At 31.7% G+C, this 21090-nt stretch overlaps 2 protein-coding genes across 2 annotated transcripts; both read left to right on the top strand.

Moving 5' to 3' along the window:
- Positions 1–274: 274 nt before the first annotated feature.
- LOC134229430 (uncharacterized) lies at positions 275–12919 on the top strand. Its single transcript, XM_062711183.1, has 12 exons — positions 275–371; positions 3733–3807; positions 4043–4176; positions 4306–4440; positions 5652–5717; positions 5929–6017; positions 6553–6676; positions 6849–6957; positions 7853–7908; positions 9235–9354; positions 9801–9845; positions 12881–12919. Exons 1-12 carry the CDS (start codon positions 275–277, stop codon positions 12917–12919), a joined length of 1089 nt encoding a protein of 362 aa, XP_062567167.1.
- A 686-nt stretch (positions 12920–13605) lies between these two features.
- Positions 13606–20841, top strand: LOC134229432 (uncharacterized). Its single transcript, XM_062711186.1, has 10 exons — positions 13606–13689; positions 13778–13867; positions 13955–14044; positions 14132–14232; positions 16026–16218; positions 17963–17991; positions 18239–18294; positions 18937–19045; positions 20434–20495; positions 20745–20841. Exons 1-10 carry the CDS (start codon positions 13626–13628, stop codon positions 20839–20841), a joined length of 891 nt encoding a protein of 296 aa, XP_062567170.1. The 5' UTR covers positions 13606–13625.
- Positions 20842–21090: the final 249 nt, after the last annotated feature.

The raw sequence follows: 21090 nt of genomic DNA, 5'->3' as shown, positions 1-21090 counted from the left end.
CCCTTAACTTTGTTTTTAGGCATTTTAATTGACATTTTCAGTAAAATTTTTAGATCAGGTGTACAAATTGTGCCAGATATTTCCACAGAAGAGAAGCATGTATTGGGCCTGAGAACGTGGACAGAAAATCATTCAAATGCCAAATTTGCACCAGTAGACCTGTGGTAAAACAAATATTCAGTTGTATTATTAAGTTTGTACTTTTATATCATTAAGTACCTATTTGTAAATGTCCTTTCTTTTTCCTGGAAATTAGAAATGTACAAAAAGGAAGATGGACACTTGCAGAGACGGTGAAGCAGATATGAATGAAAATTTGACAAAGGTCACGAGTACTATGAACAAGAAGGTCCATACAATTGAAGATGATGGTATGTCACAATGCTTTTCTGATTTCTATGTTTTTCACCCTCCTATGATGAGGTAATTCCACCTTCTTATGACAGGGCTCTCACACCCATTTATGGTACTGGGGCCGGGGCCATTGAAATTGGGAAAAAAGCGATGTTTTTATAAAAATTGGGAAATTTTTACCAGTCGTAATTTAAACTCATACATCATTGTCTTGTACTTAGTAGAAATATTTTTTTATATACTGACAACAGTACTGCAGGGATCAAACTTAACTTTTTGACCACTATAGCAAATATCAGCAGATTTATTTTTTTTCACTATGAAATTGTAGCATTTTTTGTCCTAATAGTGATTCATATAAGATTTAATAATCTATATAAAAAAGATAATTTACCTCTTGGAAGCATTTAGGCCATTTTATTACAGATGAAATCTGAACAGATACAGAGTAAATGAGTTGTGTAATTAAAAAAATCATCGTTATAAATTTAAAATTGAAATCATTAAATACACTGAGAATAATTATTTTTTTGGAAAATTACTTAACTTTTTTACTCAAGCTGATTAAGAGATCGTAAATAATTTAATGGAATATCTAACGTAACATTGTATAAATTTACCATGAACAAAGAAGTGGAGGAAATTCGGATAAAAAAAAAAACGATCGTTTTTGGAAGTAATCAAGTCAGGTAGTGCTGCAAAATGGATAAGATTATGGGGATTTATGAACTGTAGGAGCATGGTACCTATTATTTTTTAATTGTAAGGGAATCTAATAGCAAAACAGTGAATGAAATACCTGTAGGCCTATAGTGCTTCTCATTCAGTCTTGGTAATCTGAATTTTTTTAAAGACCTTTTTTTTCTCGCAAAAGATGGCAACAATAGGTCGCTTTTAACTCTCAATTTTTTATTTTAATTCTCATTTAAAGAGTATTTTCCATTAATTTTGAGCCCTGACACTGACATCATAGATCTTCACATTCTGCGACATGTTGTGAATGAAGAAGGCGTACCTACTTTACTACAGACGACTTTCATTTTCATACTAAACTGGTTCCAGCATATAAACAAACTACTAGTTCATAACACGAACGTGTTTCCTTCATATCTTCACAGTGCTTTTACGACTGTCAAAGATGTGCTTTTTTTTGTTACAGTAATAAACTCGAAGCAATCATACATTGGGAAATTTTACACTTAAATTTGGGAAAAAAGGTACCTTTTTCACGTTGGGAATGGGGCCGAATATCGGCCCCAATTATAGAGAATCGAGAGCCCTGTATGATGTCATTGGTTTTTGCAAAAACTTTTATTAAGTTTTAAATTAATACCTAAAAGAAAAATATCCTTTGGAGGAATGCTTTTCAATAGCTGTATTGATAAATTTTGTAAATTAAAAGAATTTAAAAAAATGCAAATTGTCTTTTTTTAATCAATTATTCAATTTTTAAAAAAATGTTAACAATAGCAATTCTCATGTCTTTTCATTCAGACATTTATATATTATATATCATATCAATGTATTAAACAGTTTCCCTGATATTCACAACTCAAAAGTATCTCATAAGTCAGGAAGTATTTAGGAACATTCAGCATCAGAGTTATGCATTTTAACCAGTTTTTACATAGTTTTCATAGTTCTGTTTACAAAGAATGAGCAATTTTTGTTGTTGACATATACTGTTTATTTATGTCTCCCATCTTAAATAATATGGAGACCTTTACATTTCTTGCAATAATTGAAAAATTGAAAGTATACTCTTCAAAAAAAGAAACGCATAGTAGGAACAATGTCCTGAAAAATGTTTGATAGTTTTGTCATATCTTGTATTTTTGTATGGATACTATGTATTCGAGTAAAATGCATGATTTTCCAATGCAGTTGTTAACTTTACAGCTATTCTAAATTTCTCACAGACAAAAAGACCTGATTTTGCATAATTTCCCCACATTCTTAAAAGATTTAGTCTAGAACAAGCTTTTTCATACAAATTATTTAGCAGGGGACGTTTTCTCGATATTTTGAATCTGGTTTTATCTGAAAAATGAAGCTTCCAAAAAATGCTGCATCTGAATGTTGCCTGGCACAAAATGGAAAATAGGCAAATGAAAGCATGGGTACTGCAATTTACAATTGCAAGAGGTTGTAATGTTACACACAGACCATATCTAACCTATAAAACATAAACCATCAACATCGAACACCCAATGTTAGCGAAAAATATGGTAGACTAAGTTTGACATCAGCAGCTCAGCATCACTTCCGAGGATTACGTAAATTGCATGAATGTAATGCAAGGACATCATCTAAAGCACTACCTATCCCTGAACTGCACAGATCATCTAACAAGATCGTTTTCAGTTGACTACAAATTATTGCAAGAGGATTATTCCTACCCCACGACACCCCGAATATCGACTTTAGAGATCTCAGATCAACAGAGTATGACTACAGCATCACTGCTTAACATTATGGGTAACCCACTAGTCCAGAATGTTTATCTGAAAGCCTCTTATAAGTTAAAGAGTGCTAATGCTTTGTTATGAATGTTAGACAGATAACTGTCTCCAGGACGTTAAAAAAAAATGGTGGTTGTAGTGTAATGATACAGAAAATGGTATTATAAGAAAATAAGATTGATTTGGTTCGAATTCAATTGACTTTGATGGAAAAATTACATGCAAACCAAAATTCTGGCTACACATGGAAACCATTCAAGTTTGCAACATCCTAGAGCCGTATTGCAATCTCACAATACACTGCCACATATGGCTCGTTTGAAACACCTATTCATGAAAAGAAACAACAACCTGTTTCAACCACAGTTATCTAAGTCGCTAGATTTAATCCAAATAAAGCAGCATTGGACAAATTGGATTGACATGAATGGCCAAAGACAATCGCATCCCCAGACTCTGCAACAGCTGACCAAAGTTTTACATTTGAAGTGATCGAGAGAGCATTACTGTGCAGTTTTATTACACACATTTGCTTCCATTAGATGCCGTTTGTGGCTATCATTTGTGTCTGCTGGGGGCATACCAGATATTCATCTTTAATGGTCTTAAACTGACTTTAATTTTAAAATTGTTGAGTAATTATGCCATTTAGATAGTATTCCTGTTGCTTACCACATTTCTGTTTTATCAATGCATCATTTTACTAAATAAACTTTATTTTCAATGTGTCACTAAGATTCTACTATGCGTTTCTTTTTTTTTTTTTTTGAAGAGTATATATTAAATGAAAATAAATGCAGTTTTTGTACTTCGAAACATTAGAATGGTGAGGGTGGAAAGACCTTAAATAAAAAAAAAAAATCAAAGCATTTCCTTGTACTACTCATTTTTGTAAAATAATGTGTATTCATTGCAGGTATTACAAAACTTGGTATCAACAAAATAGAGGTTACAGCAGCATCACCTAACAGCTTTTGTGCAGATGGAAATGGTATGTATTGAGAATTCCAATGTCAGCTTTATGAGACATGTACACTGAAATCCATGTAATTCAACACCTGTGCAATTTGTTTCCCTTCTGGTGTGATGGGCTTTAAAGAATTCTTATCATGTGTATTTCAAGAAATTTATTATTATTTATATTTTTTTTTACTATGAAACATTAATTAAATTTCCTTTAACATTACTTTGAAATAGTAATGGAATTTCTTTTATCATTGGTTTAGAAAATACAAATCCTGTTGAGCTGTTGTGGTCTTTGGGTAAGGATTTTTACATTCCTGTTGCTAAAGTGTGTGGCAAATTGGTAATGGATGAAGACATTCGCTCTTTAAGAGATAAGGAATGCCTCACAGACAGGGTATGTAACAAAACTGATGATTGTGAACTTTTAAATGATCATATCATGAGAATAATGACAAGTTATTGACAAATGATTGGATATTGTAGATAAAATAAAATTGCATTTATTTGTATCCTTTATTTCAAGGTGCTAGACTGTTATTTGTCCCAATTAGTTACTGTCCATAATGGGTTGGGTAGAAAAGTGATTTACTACAATCAAACACAGATGACTAATATCATCAACTGTTCATATCAGATACCAGAGGTGTCAGATTGCTCTGTGAGTGCTTATACTTCTTGAATTATTTCCTTTCAAAGGATAGAAATTTGATATTTTAATAACAAATATTAATCTGATTTCAAGAAAGCCCTTCAATTCATAATAAAACTGGAGTCGATTTTTTTTTTGGGCTTCCTATAGTGGTAAATCCAAAGAGAAAAAGAAAATTGGTTGAAAGGCAGGTGGATCTGTGCATTTCTTATGTCATAGTGCCTTTAATTATTTTGTTAATGTATTGTATTCATACTCCTGCTCCGAAGGAGAGGGGGGTATACTGTTTTACCTTTGTGTGTCTGTTTAGCTGTTCGAAGCAAATTTTCGTTGCTGTTTTTTCAGCAACTATTCATCACAGATGCATGAAATTTTTTCACACCCTGTTTAGGCATGCCATATGGTGGGATTCATTTCTATATGAATCTGATGTTAACTTACTGTTTATCCATGTGTCTGTCCGTAACTTTTTTTTGTATCCTTATATCAGAATTTTATTTTTTTCTAAAGGTCTTGACTCACAGAATATTGAAACAGTTTCTGTTTCAAATTTTGACAATTTTTTTTTCATCCATCAGTGGTTTATAAAATTTTCAGGTGAGCAATTATGTCTAATATGTGTTTGAAATTTCAGCACACTCTTTGTTTAGGCATGCCATATGGTGGGATTCACTTTTCTTCAAATACAGTGTCAACTTCCTGTTTATCCGTGCGTCTGTCCGTACCAAAATTCTGTCACAGTTCTCTCAGCAACTACTCATTGCAGATACTTGAAATTTTAGCACAATCTTTGTTTATGGCCAAGGTTTAAGTTTTTTATAAAGTGGTCAAACTCTAAGGTCAGAAGGTAAAAAATATTTCTAGCAGATGAAAGTTCTTGCCACAATGAATACATGTGTGAAGTATGAAAGCCTTAGCATCAATTGTATTTCAAACTTGTGAAGGTCAATTTTGAAGTCAAATTAGATATATCCATAGAAACTGACCTTATGAATATATTTTGTTGTATCATAAAAACACAGCCCCTATACATGTATGAAGTTATAGGCAAAGATAAAGTTTTTTTGCGGACAAACAAACAGACGGATGGACAGGACAAAAACTATGTACCTCCAAATCTTAGATTTTAGGGGCATAAAAGAAATGTATGAATGAAAAACTCCAGTGTTGGTAGAGATATTCTACAATTGAGTACTTTTTTTTTTTATTCTTTGTGACAGGAATCCGATTTTGATGCTGATGTCATATTGGGGATATATCATAGATACTACCACTGGACGTTACTGGTATTGTTGTTTTGTTGTTTGGTATATATTTACTGCAGAGCAGAAGCTTGTATGTATATAAAGTTCTCACGTATATTTTGGTTTCATACTTTCCACACCATTCTTTCATTTGTTTTCATATACTAGTACTACTTTCACTATAGTATTTACACCAAAATATTTCTTCTTTTAAAAAAGTAAATATTTTAACTTTAATTATAATTGTCATTAGATTGTGGAAGTCAAGAAGGAAATCCTTTATTTCTATAACCCCTGTGGTGAAAGGAAAACAGAGATGCGGAAGATTTTGAGCAGCTGGAGGTAAATGATCAATTAACGAGGATATTTTTACATAGAAATACATGTATACATACAGGGAGAAATGTTTGAAATCTTCTTAAGAATGGCAAAATCAAGATTAATTATATTGATATGGAAGCAATGCCCTCTGATAGTGTTTAGATTAAAATTTTTTCAAATAATAACCCATGGGAGACCCAATTTCTATGAGGTAAAATATAAAAAAATTCTTCAAGCTTTTTGAAAGTGGAACAAAAGTAATTGAAATGTATTAGTTATGTTCATATAGTAATTGAGAGTAATTAATTACAATTGTAAAAATCAGTGTAATTGTAATTGCAAGTAATTGACAAAATTTCCAATGTATTTGAAAGTATTTAATTACATATCAAAGTAATTAACTCTCTATTACAAATTTGAATAATAACCTTGTCATTGTATTCTAATCAAGTGTGGATCTGTTTAATTAACAGAAAGAAGTAGCAGTTATAGTATTTTAAAGGAGTAAAACATACTCTTCCAGTTATGCATGTACAAGATATATCTTTCTAATTAGGAAATATGAAAAGGATTACAGAGAGAAAGTAAATATCCAGACAAAGGTTTCTGATTGGAGGATCACATCAACTCCACATACAAATCAAAAAGATGCTTTCAATTGTGGAGTGTTCTGCTTGATGGTGAGGTTCCTAATATACACATGTATATACTGTAAAGTTTTTGATATTGAATCCAGCTATTGAAATGTATACAAACACAATTTCTTATATTCATACATGTCAGGAAGAAGATTTAGATTATGCATATGATAAAGTATTATGTGAAAAAGTATTTGAAAAGTGATTATAATAGTTTGCAGAGAAACATCTATCCGGAGATTTGAAATGCTTGATGACAGTCACATCAGCGGATTTGAAACACATGAGAAAAGCTGTTGCATTGAAATTAATGGAGGGCAAAGGTAATTATGAAAAAACATTTACTTATAAGTATCCTTCATTTTATTTAATCATACATGTACATTATGTGGTATAGGATGTTTAGCTCATCTCTTCATTGAGATGAGCTTGTGTTACATCGACAGCGTTATAGTGTGGGCATCCTCAGGATAAAGTTTTAGAAGCAGGTTCATTCCCAAGTAAATATAAGCCCTATCTGGACCCAACTTGCATGGGTGATGCATCTAGGAATGGAACTACTACACTTGCTTCAGGTACTGGAACTGATCTGCCTTAAAATATGTAAATGGATATTGTCATATTGCTTATTTTAATTACAGTAAAGCAAAATGTGAGATGTGCATACTTTTGATGAAAACATTTGTCTAGGTGTGCTTCATGAGGTTGGATTAATTACCTAATATATGTTTTACTCTAAAATTAAGAAAAGAGAAAAATAAAGGCTGTATTGCAGCCCAGGAGTCTTTGAAAATTGGTTCAGTTGCTGTACTCTCTTGACTGACAGGCAGAAAAAAAGTTGATGGGCTGTAGCTATTAATCTCTAGGAATAAAATTTTGTATTGTGCAGTCTGGAACATAAAAATGAAAATTCAGCTTTGATGTAGAAGGTGTCATGGTAAAATATTAATTCAGTCCAAAAATACCTACTGACTCAATTTAATTTCATCATCAGATTGAAGAGGTCATACAAACATTTTAAAACTTGTCTGATATCAATTTCGATGGAATATTGTCATATGTATATTAAAATTTAAATATTTGAGCATTCATTCATGTTTATTAAAACTTCAAATATTTAAGCATCCATTCAATTACATGTATTGATAAAGTGTTGATGTAACTGTGCTTTAATGCCTTAAAATTTGCATGTTTATGTCTAATTTTTTCTGATTTCAGTATTTCTGACAGAATGTTGTCCAAAATGTGCAAAAAGCATTGAGGGGGATGAAAGTGTAAGTTTTTAACAAACACAGATGTATTCCATAATTTCAGAATTAAATATTCATGAAGTGTTATCATTTTGTTATTTTATGCAAACCCTTCATACTGATGCATGACCAACTAGTGCATGACTCCATTCATCCCCCAGAATATGTGCCAATAATTATTTCTGTAGGCCATCATTTAAAATACCGTTGTTTCCCCTAGCCCGACTCTTAAATCTCAAGTAGGGTACAACAGACAGCAGATTAAAAAATACGTTTTTTTAAAATTTAATGGAAAATGAATAAAAGTATAACAAGAAAGCAATTTGTGGACAGAATGATAAAAATGTCTGTTATAAGCAAAATCTTAAGGAAAATTAATTCAAAATCATTATTCAACTGAATTGCTGAATGAACTCATCAGTGTAAAACTATTGAAATCCAACAGTTAAAAAGACAAGGTTCTCAAATTGGCAAAGACTGAACATCATATATATTTTTCAAATCTACTATCAGCGTCTTTTAGAGTCTTATAAAAGAAATATACACTGTTCATACAAGAAAGATGAAACAAGATTTCAAAACTATGTAGAAATAGAAAAAAAAAAACCAATATCTATTGAAACAAATGATATCTAATATGATAGAAATGCCAAACACAAAGTCATAGTCTCGGAGTTTAACCCATGAATGAAAGGCTTTGAATAAAAGATGTTTGAATCCTTTTCATCAAGATAAATATGCAGATATATTTACAACAACTACTAGGATCCTGTATAGAAAACATGGGAACATGGACAAACTGTTAATTAAATCAACTTGAGTTAAGTAAAATGCTGTGAAAATTATGGTTCACAAGGTGGTTCCCTCATCCGCACATGAGGCAGGCCCACGTAGGTATCGAAACTAAAAAAAATAGTTTTAAAAACCACTCCAACTATAAATTAGTCAAGTTAATGTTAACAGTATGTTTCAAAAGTGGAGAGCTCTAATAAGCAGAAGGCATATATAAGCTTGAAATGTCGCTGTTGTTTTATAACACTAACTAACTCACTATGACCCTCATGTTCCCAACAAATGCTTTTAAATCACAAAAGAACATGATTGATCATTTAAGTAAAGAGGTATTTTATCTGTCAAATGAATTTAATAAAAAAGAACAAAAAACTTATCAGTCGGCATGATTTGAAAGTGTCAGTTGCGTTATGGGAAAGTCAATAAGGTATTTTTTATTTTGTCCTAACCAACCTTATAAGAATATTTCATTAGAAATTATATATATATATATATATATATATTTTGGCAGATGCATATACTTTTTATTTTTTCCTTTGCATTGATTCCTTTTTACAGATAAAATGCAGCACATGCAGAAGATCTTTTCATTTTAAGCCATTTTGTATTGAAGAAGATTTGGCAGACATCAAAGAAGCAGAGCACTTTAAATGCAGACTTTGCAGAATTAACTTCTGGGTAATTATTAAAACTTGTATTTCATCACAAGAAAGATATTGAAAACAATAGAATCTGTGGCTAAGATTTTATTGTTTTTATGACCAAAAGTTAGAGCCAAGTGCATGTAAGAGTTTAATGATTGTTTTTTTTTTTGGTTTGATATACTATTTTATGCAAGATTTTGAAGATTTCACTGTAAAATTATGTCCGAAATGAAAGAAAATTTTGAAGTATGGTTGAAAAACATTTCTACAAACTACAAAAATTTAAAATTTTAATCAACATTTTTTTTCATGATGGATTGTAAAGAGACACTTTATTTAATCACTTCTAGTTGATACAAGCTCTCTAAAATAAATAGAAATGTAATGCTCTTTAACTGTATAGATGTAGTTTTTGGACTAGAATGTAGTTCATCAATATAGATTTAAAAAAAGAAATAGATTTTAATTTTTCTTTTGAAGAATGAAGAAGAAAGCCATTATAATTTGAGGAAACATCCATTAAAGGTATATTTTCTATATATCGGTTGAGTATTGTATATATGCAATATACCTTTTCTGAATTAAGGGGGCCGACTATAGTTTTATTGTGTGAAAACTACAATAGCGAAACTCTTCATTTTTATACCATATACTATTTACATCAACTTCAGTGTACATGCAAAGCTTGGGGAAATTCTGTCTTCCAGGTATTTTTGAGGGACCGTCTCAAAATACAGGTACATTTACTATAGGATTATATAGGAAAATGCCAAATTTAATAGCATTTTAAAGCAAATTATACAAATACTACAAAAGGCATTTTTTTAAAACTATAATATTTTATGAGTAATACTATATGATACAATATATGTAAGAAACAGAAAATTCTACCGCCTTTTTAAGAAAGGGGGCATCTCAAATTTTACTATTTTTATAGAGTACTACAAAATATGACACAAACAATGGATTCACAAGAAAATGTAAGAAAAATATTGGAGACATTCTAAAATTTCTATATTTTAATTTCAAGAGCGTATGTTTATTACTTTTTCTGTAATAATATTTTTATTACCCCTTTCTTTAAGAGCTCCAGATAACCATAACGTCATAAAGACACCGCAGCGACGTCAACCTACCTATCAATTGCAAAATTGGTTAAATAATCAGTTTTATCAAATTGTAATTACATTTTATACCCATGATTTCTTAATTTTGTTAGATTTTAATAATTAATCGAAATACCCTTTATTTTACTATGATGCGCAAAATATTGCGCAATAGAAACTATAGTCGGCCCCCTTAATATATTTGGGATGAAGAAGCTATTAAATGGTTATACATTTATATCTACATTTTTATCATCTTTGTTTCATGGGACAGAGTAATTATAATCTAAGTAAATTTTTTCAGAAGAGAAAGAGGAGCTCTTTCTTGTACTCCAATATCCATGGAAGGTAGACGTGAAGGAATATTTCTTGTATTTGTATTTAAAGGTCACTTAAGTGACCTATCGCTAACTATTTTCGTCTGTCCTCGTGCATTATGCGTCAACATTTGAACATTTCCAGCTTTTTCTCTGCAACCACCCAACCAATTTCAACAAAAAATATAGTACATAGTATTTATGGGTGAAGGGAAATGAAAATTTTGATTTTCGTGGTCCTTGTCTCCTGGGGCCTCAGGGGTAGAGCCAAAAGCACCAAAATTAATGCAATCTTTAAAATTATTCTTCTTTACTCCTGGACATCCAGCAGTCATACTGTTGGCATAATCGTAATCAGCATTAAGTCTTCCACCAAATTAAAGTAACCAAAGTAAGCATGCTAAGTGTATATTTATGATAAACAATGGTGCCTCTTTCAAAATGGTAAATTTCATGGATTTTGGATTTAAACATGAACCAAGTTAAATTGCTGGAAGGTTGTTACATGATACTCAGGTTACCTATATGGCCCATGGGCCTCTTGTTTCCTTTATTTCTGCTTACAGTTGTTATTGATGTTCTATTATGTTAAATTGTTGGAGTTGTTATACTTGTCTTTGAGACTTATTTCAGTTAAAGAGTAAGGACATTAACGATAATTTGATTGCCCAAGCAAGTAAAATTGATATTTTTTTCTAACTTGTACATATATTAAGTCTATATAAACTATTCTGGTACTTACCTTAAATTTAACTATTTTTTTATGTACACATTTGTCTTAAATCCCTTGCTATCACTTCTAGATGAGTCATCGAGTATCTGTATTCAGTGAACATGGGAATACCGTGTATTTGCATATTTATAAATGGCATTAGACCAAAATTTATATTGTATGCAACTTATTCATTTATAATTACCAGTATGTTTATGTCATATTAACTGTTGAACATAATAGATGACATGTACATAATGTACTTTAGAATGAGAACTGATATTTATCTTTTTGAAGTTCCCATTGAAATACAGTATGTGTAAAATGATAAGCAGAGTTCTTTCATCCTTGACAATATTACTTTCATACATGTCAAATTTTGAGTATGGGCAATATGAACTTAAACCTTATGTCAGTTTCCTGGAGGTAGAAATTGCTCTAAACCAAACAGCGTTAAAAGAAATCAAAACTCACAATTTATTTATTATATGTTTTTATGCAACGTACACCATGAATATGCCCAAGGCATATCGTCTTTGTCCATCTTCTGTCCGTCCGTCACAGTTTGCATTTAGCACAGTTCAAAGCTAAGTTTCAAAGAAACTATTCAAAAAAATTTATCAAACTTCATATGCTGCGAGATATTGATGAGAGCTATGCAACTGCATTAATATTTTTAGACTTGACCTTTCCTTTGACTTTACCTCACTTTACTTAAATCAGTGATAAGCTTAGTTTTAAAGCAACCAATCAAGATTGTGTAATCAAACTTCATAAGTTGATACATACTGTTCATACATACTAGTACATGTACAAGCTTTTCAACTGCATCAATATTTCTTGACCTTGCAATTTCCTGTGACCTTCACATCCCTTTGTTTTAATTTATATAAAGAAAACTAAAAGAAAAGATTAATTTTTATCTAAGCATGCACCTATACATGATTTGGTGAGAATTTATCATACATATCCAGTTTTTTAAATTTCAATAAAAAATAACATTGAAGATATTTTTATCAAACTTAATCATACACTATAGATACAATTTTCATACTGGATTACCAATATATACTTGGCGGGGCATTCATGTCCAATGAACACTGTTCTAGTTTATTACTATTATTCTTATGTAAAAACTGGGTATATTGTTATGTTTTTATCCTTAAATGAATTAGTAAAGCAGAGTTAAAGATTATGTGTGTATTTACTTCAAATGACTGTACCCAATATCTTCAAAAGACCTTATTTAATAATATGCCATCATTATTGTGCATACTTGTTTTTCCATCATAAAGAAGTGTTATCAATTGCTGTAATTGAGTCTTATTATTAATTGACATTTTCTTATTTTTTGCTTTTGAAGACAATTTTATAGTGGTTTATTTTCATAAACATTTTAAATTATTATTTGTGCTCTTTTTCCAGATATCAACAAGAAACAAGAGGAGACCAGGACAAAGATAAAAAGATGTAGGTTAACCTTGTATACTCAGTAGATAAATTAAGAATGTGCTTTTTTTTTTACCCATGCACCTTTTCCATTCAAGAGAAGAAAAGTAGGAGATGGGATCAGTAGGTGGAAGGAGAACTTATAAATTTGTTTGCCCTTTTGCATAGATCTAATTGTCCAAAGAAGGATTTGTTTGATTGATAGAGAATATCTAAATTCAAACTACTTCTGCTGTTCTATCTACTTGTTGAATACGTTTAAAGGCTGATCAAATTTCACATTTTCTTCATTTTTTTTCCCATTTAAAATGCCCCTTGAATGAGTATTTCTTATTTACAGTGAAGCTACAGAGACCATTTCTGGTGATGCTGTCATTGGAAGGCCAGATGGTTATGACGACACCAACCCTCCATCAAGTCTCCTTGTTGAGTATGTTTAAAGGCTGATCAATTTTCACATTTTCTTCATTTTTTTTCCCATTTAAACTGCCCCTTTAATGAGTATTTCTTATTTACAGTGAAGCTACAGAGACCATTTCTGGTGATGCTGTCATTGGAAGGCCAGATGGTTATGACGACACCAACCTTCCATCAAGTCTCCTTGTTGAGTATGTTTAAAGGCTGATCAATTTTCACATTTTCTTCATTTTTTTCCCATTTAAACTGCCCCTTTAATGAGTATTTCTTATTTACAGTGAAGCTACAGAGACCATTTCTGGTGATGCTGTCATTGGAAGGCCAGATGGTTATGACGACACCAACCCTCCATCAAGTCTCCTTGTTGAGTATGTTTAAAGGCTGATCAATTTTCACATTTTCTTCATTTTTTTTCCCATTTAAACTGCCCCTTTAATGAGTATTTCTTATTTACAGTGAAGCTACAGAGACCATTTCTGGTGATGCTGTCATTGGAAGGCCAGATGGTTATGACGACACCAACCCTCCATCAAGTCTCCTTGTTGAGTATGTTTAAAGGCTGATCAATTTTCACATTTTCTTCATTTTTTTCCCATTTAAAATGCCCCTTTAATGAGTATTTCTTATTTACAGTGAAGCTACAGAGACCATTTCTGGTGATGCTGTCATTGGAAGGCCAGATGGTTATGACGACACCAACCCTCCATCAAGTCTCCTTGTTGAGTATGTTTAAAGGCTGATCAATTTTCACATTTTCTTCATTTTTTTCCCATTTAAACTGCCCCTTTAATGAGTATTTCTTATTTACAGTGAAGCTACAGAGACCATTTCTGGTGTTGCTGTCATTGGAAGGCTGGATTGTTATGACGACACCAATCCATCATTTAGACATGGTTCAACAAGTCATTCTGGTAGGGAAAATTAGACAATTTAGTACCAAGAAAGTTAAATTATGTGATAGTATCACAATTTTACCCCTAAGGGCATAGTTCATTCTTCTAAAAGACTCATCTGTATAGCTGTCATATTCCAAATAATAAAAAAAAACACCAAAATGCTAGCTTTCAGTGTGATTAACATGTGCAAAAGGTTTACAATAATTATACCCCCTGCAAACAAGGTTTAGGGGGGGGGGTATATTGGAATTAACCATGTCCGTCTGTCTGTCTGTGGAAGAAACTTTGTCTGGAACATTACTCAGAAACTATTGGAAGGATTTGTCTGAAAATTTGTACACATATTATTCACCAAATGAAATTGTTCACCTGATATTTTCATCTAAATTGGATCATTATTTTGAATTTTAACAGGAGTTTTTTTCATTTCTATTTTGTGGTTTTGTCTTGACCGTTTCTCAGAAACTATTACAAGGATTAATCTAAATATTTGTACACTTATTATTCACCATATGAAGGTGTGCACCTGGAATTTTCAACTCTTTTTGTTAATTTTTTTTTTTTTGCATTTTACATGTTTTATTTTTTATTTTAATTTACTTGTACATTTTGGGCTCATGTATAAGGTTTGAGATATAGAATCTAGAATATCTGTTCAAAAATACTATAGCTTAAAACTACTCATATGAACTTAAAAAAAGAAACATCATAACATGTTAAAAACAGTTTTTACATTGCACAGAAGATAATGTAATTAGGGCCCCGCAAGGATTTGCGGGTGCCTTATAGTTATCACTCTGTCTGTCCGTCTGTCTGTCTTCCGTCCACAAATTTTCTGTTTTTTTCTAATAACTTTTTTTATGGTTGCCCAATCAAGTTCAAATTTGGTATGGCAGTTCAGTAGGCAGAAATACATATTTTGATGCTAAGTTTGGTTCTCAGTGTCTTCTGGTTTGGAGCTGGGGTGGTGGGGTAGATTCCTTAACTATGCATAAGAATGAATAGGCAACTTTTTTTATGGTTGCCCAATCAAGTACAAATTTGGTATGGTAGTTCAGTAGGCAGAAATACATATTTTGATGCTAAGTTTGGTTCTTTATGTCCCCTGGTTTGGAGCTGGGGTGGTGGGGTAGATTCCTTAACTTTAGAATGCATTGGTAAAGAGAGATAACTGCTGAAGATGTTCCCATTGTAAAATGAAAGCTGGCTATGAGTCCCTTGGGATTAATTAGCTTTCCTCCTGAAGAAAATCCAGAGCATTATCTTTATCTGTCACATTGAGATGAATTACCACCTCTGTCTGCAAATGAAGTTTGTTTTGAAGTTAAGTCAATTTGGAATGCTATGAACACTGTGAAATGTGGATTTAGATATAAATTTTTACAATTTATTTTTGTTTAATAGTTATGATCTCATTGAATTCTAAAAACAAGAAATACGAGGGTTGATCCAAAAGTAATGTCACTGTGTCCATATCTTTAATATTTGGCGTCATATTATCAAATATAATGCACCAAAAGATGCATAATCATAAATCTAATCAAAATTGAAACTTTCATTTAATAATGTTCAATTGAATTCATTTTATAGATTTTTTAAACATTAAACATAGGGGGTGTCGCCGCGTCACAACTAAACGTCACGTTTTAGAGTAAATATTGTTAGAATGAAAAAAGACAAACACATTTAAAAAAGTATCTAAAAAATCGTCTAACCGTCCAATATTTTAAAAGACAAAATTTACGACATTTTCTAATCTTTATTTAAAAATTAAATGGCAGCATTGGTTTTTTTTTCATCATAAACAGTATTGTTTATATCTGATGTACTGCAGAAAGGAAATGTCGAAATGGAATGAAACACCGAAACGAGTTGTAATGTATTTTGCCTTCAAAATTGGGAAATCACAAGTAGAAACAGTTATGATGGTAAATCAAACTCGCAGACGAAAGAATGTCAACGAGAGACTTCTTCATAGATGGTTTCAGAGATTCTGGGCGGGTAATAGGTAAATAAATTATCATTTGGGGACAGAAATATCGAAAGATAGGAGGTCGGGTGGAAACGTTCAATATCGTCGACGTTGTCGCGTAAAAGAGATTCGTGGCAGTTTGAGTGATATGAGACACTTTTAAGTTTGTCTTATGGTATTGTTCAAAGAATTTTGATGAAGGATTAAATTATAAAAAAGTGTACAATTGGTGCCAATTGTTCTTAAAGAAAATAAAATATGTGAATGTTTTGTGAATATCATTTTTTTTAATTAAACGATGAGAAGGCGTTTTTAAAAGTGTGTGACGGCGCATATCCGTTTTATGACGTTATTTAGGTGCGGCGACTACCATAATTGCACTCTGTGTTTAATTCGATATTTTTGAAAAGTATAAGTCATTTTATTTTGAATTTTTCAGGACTGATTTAAAATATATATAACTTCCATCATGTAAAATTTTGTTAATTTAGGTCGACTAGGAGAAATTTTATCGAAGTTGTGACATTACTTTTGGATCAACCCTCGTAGATTAAAAAAAAGATTTATTTATTCACTTTTTTCACTTAATGTTAATTAATTTTTAAGGTAGTTTTATAAAAACCCCATTCTATCATTAATACTGAAAAAAATCTTTAAATATTGTAACTTTAGAAGAAAATGATGAGAGAGGTACAATTAATCCTTTGGGATCAATTATCTAGCCTGCTGCAGAAAATTTAATAGGCTTTTCTTTATCTTTAAGATTAATGAACCTTTGTCTGCAACTGCTGTTTGTTTGAAGTTAAGGTCAAACCTTCATGATATTTGCATTCATTGAAGGCTGGCATTCTATATAACACAAGCTTCATAATTGTTTTAATACATTCAATGTTAAGTTGTTCTTCACTGTCTAATGTAAATACAAGGATATTATTTTCAGGTTTTTGAATATTCAGGAATTATCTTGAAATTTTAAGAATACAGTTGCTGTTGCTTATTCTTCGTAGATTTTTTAATCATTTCGTAAGCTGCACCCTTTTAATTCTACCCCATGGCGGGGCCCTTGCTGACTGGTCAGTTTTCTAGTTTCATTTGTTTTGGGAATAATGTCTGGACATGCATCCAGTTAAAGATAAATTAATGAGTTTGGTGTTGGAAGTTGTTAAGGCATATCTCTTATCAAGCGTGTGTTATCTATCTCCAGGGAATAAGGCACAAGAAATAAAGATCTCTCTTCTCTTTTTCTCTTAATTGTAATTTATTGTCTGTCAAAGCACTTCATTACTGGATGACCAGCTCTTTATTTTCAAAATGCATTTCAAATAGATATGTCAAGATTAATTTGATTTTGTATAATGGTTTTTTTTTTCAACAATCAGTTTGCAAAGTGATATAACACATAATTGCAGTATATTTTTTGAATGCAGTAATAAAAAAAAAAATAAAATGAAAAAAAAAATTTACAATGGAATTACAATGTATTAGTATTGATGTTTCATTTGGTTGCACATTTGTTTCATTCATTAAGATACATGATGAGCAATTATATTTACTGCAAATTTTTTTTAAGTAAATTGTGAACATCTCTAGATCCATAAAGTATTTTTGAATTGGCACCTTATCTGAAAAACCCAGCGAGGGGTATTTGTCCCTATTGGACAGTTCTAGTTCATATAGTTGGTAGCATGCACATAAACTGACTATAAAGACATTTGATAAAATCTTTGAAAACTGATAAGCAATGTTGATTATATTTTTATTTTCATTTTTCAGAACTGAATATGGAGTTCATTGCCAAACATGTTAGTATGTTTGAGAAGTGCATTTTATGAAAAGGGATGAAGATAATTAACATTGATATACCTTGTAACAACTTCAAATATTACAAATTTGTAAACACTCACTGGACATAAAGAAACACTCTTGAAAATTCAGAAGTGTGATCATGCTTGGGATGAAGCATCCCATACATTTTGCATAAAATGTATGATATAGGTAGAATTTCTGATGCTTATTTATCTCCTTCATACAAGTCTTTTTATATTGCAGGTCAACAACATTGTAAATACTTTATCAGAGATGATGAATTGCAGTCTAACCAAATGGTAAATTGTATCAAATTTTTATTCTTTGTAGCTGTACACTGCTCTTAATGGAAAGGCATTAGAGAGGTAGAGATCTTAAACTTGTACGGGTACGTGTACTTGTATATATTCTGACGTACACATATACGTTTTTTTTTTTACTTTGTCTATTGAGATTTTTATGATGTGTAACATGTACTTGTGCACAGCGATCAGTGTCTCTATTTCAACTATTTGGAAAGTTTTTGTCGTCAGTTAATAAACAAAACAATGAAAATAAGTGCTCGTGAAAGTAAACATCCTATATAATTTATGAAAATCACATTTTCACACTTATATTGGTTATTTTTTATTATTGAAGCTACACGTTATCACTTAAGTGTAGATTCCATTCTACAAGTTTTACGAACGTGTAGCAATGTTGACGTCAGTAAAAGTGATGACATAATACACACAGAATTTCTTTTAATCCCCTTCTAGACGTACCCGTACACGTGCACGTTTGAAATCTCAACCTTTCTATTTATCTTTTTTTCCACTATAATTCTTCATGTTTAGCCATAATGATATTCTTCTATATTCATGAGCCCATATAGTTATCATAATATCATGTCAATTATTAAAATTTACTATACCATTCATGATTTCTCATTTTTCTTTCAGTGATGAAGGTGATCATAAACGTCACCATGATTTCATTAAAAGCCCAGAAAAAACATACACAGAAAATTACATAAAGTATTACTTTGGGGCCAAATATATAGAACCAGAGGTAAGAAGGAGTGGTTTTTGTTTTAACTAAGGATAGAATCAAAAGATAAGGTGCCACAGCATTACACAAAATTGTTTTAATGGATGTATCTCTTCATTTTTGGCCATCATTTAGGTTTTTTAGAAGCAAAACATTATTAGCATCAATTACTAAAGGAAAAGAAATTTTCAGTCATTTTTTTATTTAGCTCACCTGAACCAAAGGCGCAAGTCAGCTTTTCTGATAAAAATTTGTCTGTTGTCGTTGTCATTGTAAACTTTTCACATTTTCATCTTCTTCTCAAGAACCACTGGGCCAATTTCAACCAAACTTGCTACAAAGTGACCTTTGGTAAAGGGGATTCAAGTTTCTTCATATGAAGGGCCATGCCCTTTTCCAAGGGGAGATAATTATTATACCCCTTGCAAACGAAGTTTGGGGGGGGGGGTATATAGGAATTACCCTGTCTGTCTTTCTGTCTGTCCGTCAGTCTCTGTGCAATCGTGTCCAGTCACTATCTTTCTTACAGAGGGACATTAGAATCTAATACTATACACTAAGATTGCACATGGCCTAAGGATGTGTCATGACCTTGACCCAAGGTCATTTGGGGAAGTTCAAGGAAACTTGAAGAAAAATTTCATAATTCGTGTTTGATACATATCTTTTATGGATAAACTTGGTAGGTTCTCATTTCTTTCAAAGATTGCCCATGACCCAAGGGTGTGTCATGACCTTGACCCAAGGTCATTTGGGGAATTTCAAAGTAGAAAAATTTCATAATTTCAATTTGTGTGTGATACATATCTTTATTATGGTAAAACTTTCTTCAGAAGAACCCAGCAGGGGGTATTTTGTCCCGTTTGGACAGTTCTAGTTATGAATTAGAGAAAAATTAATGGCATTTTTAAAAAATCTTCTTCTCAAAAACCACTAGGCCAGGAAAGATGAAACCCATGTGGAATCATCACCAGGTAGTGTAGATTCAAATTTGTTCAAATTATGACCCCCGGGGGTAGGGTGGGGCCAAAATGGCCGATCAAATTTTTACATAGGAATATATAGGGAAACCTTTTAAAATAGTGATCTTTATATGGAATCATCCTCAGGTAGTGTAGATTCTAGTTTGTTCAAACCATGATCCCCTGGGAGGTTAAAATTCAAGCCCCCTAAACTCAGTAAACTTTCAGTTAGGATCTGATATATGCTTTTTTGTAGCAAATTCCTCAGGTGAGCAATGTGGCCCCTGAGCCTCTTGTTACAAATAAAGGACAAACAGTTTGCATTATATAAACATATACTATTACCAAAATTTTGATTAATTTTAAAAACTGAGCACAAACTTTCATCTTATGAATTGTGAAACCAAGATATTGGAAATAATTATTTCTCATTTTATTTCTCTGCAGGATTTTGAATACCTTCAAGAAGTACTTGGAGAAAGGATGTGCACTAACAAACTTTTACCAGGGTATGTGATTTGTAGAGTAGAGTTTATTCAGGTGACCCTTTGCCATATGTATTTGACTATCAGCCTAAATTGTTTGTTCAGCTTCTCTGAAACGCTAAACTGATTTCAGCCATTTTTGGTATAAAATGGATGAAGGGTATTAAAAATGTGAAATTCATGGCTCTTTCCCCCCCTTGGGCTTCATGGATGGGGCTAAAACCATGAAATATCAAAGTACTCAGAAGTACTGAATGATGGGCTCATTTACAGGGTAATGAACAAAGACCGCGATAACAGTTTAAAACAAGCCGGCTCAGACATTGAGAGGATACATATCTTTGTGGCATATAGTATTAAAAAGTTTTAAAAATTAGATAAAATGTAGCTAGAATTTAACAGCCAAAAATATTATCACATGTATTGTTTCGGGGTTTTATATACATGTACCAACAGAAGTAAATTAAATTAACACTGATGCAGCAGGATTATTTAAGGTCAAATGATTATGCACTGAAGTGTCCTCAGCGGGGGGTTTTGCATCAAAGCGTACATCAAGTCATTAATGATGTTCTTTGCATTTGTGTTAGCCTGATTGTACACTAGACCTTTATTTAGA

Source organism: Saccostrea cucullata, unplaced genomic scaffold, assembly GCF_032062105.1.
Source record: "Saccostrea cucullata isolate Sc308-1 unplaced genomic scaffold, CSIRO_AGI_Scuc_v1 ctg5028, whole genome shotgun sequence".
NCBI classification, from domain to species: Eukaryota; Metazoa; Mollusca; class Bivalvia; order Ostreida; family Ostreidae; genus Saccostrea; species Saccostrea cuccullata.
This window is presented reverse-complemented; position numbering and strand designations above follow the sequence as displayed.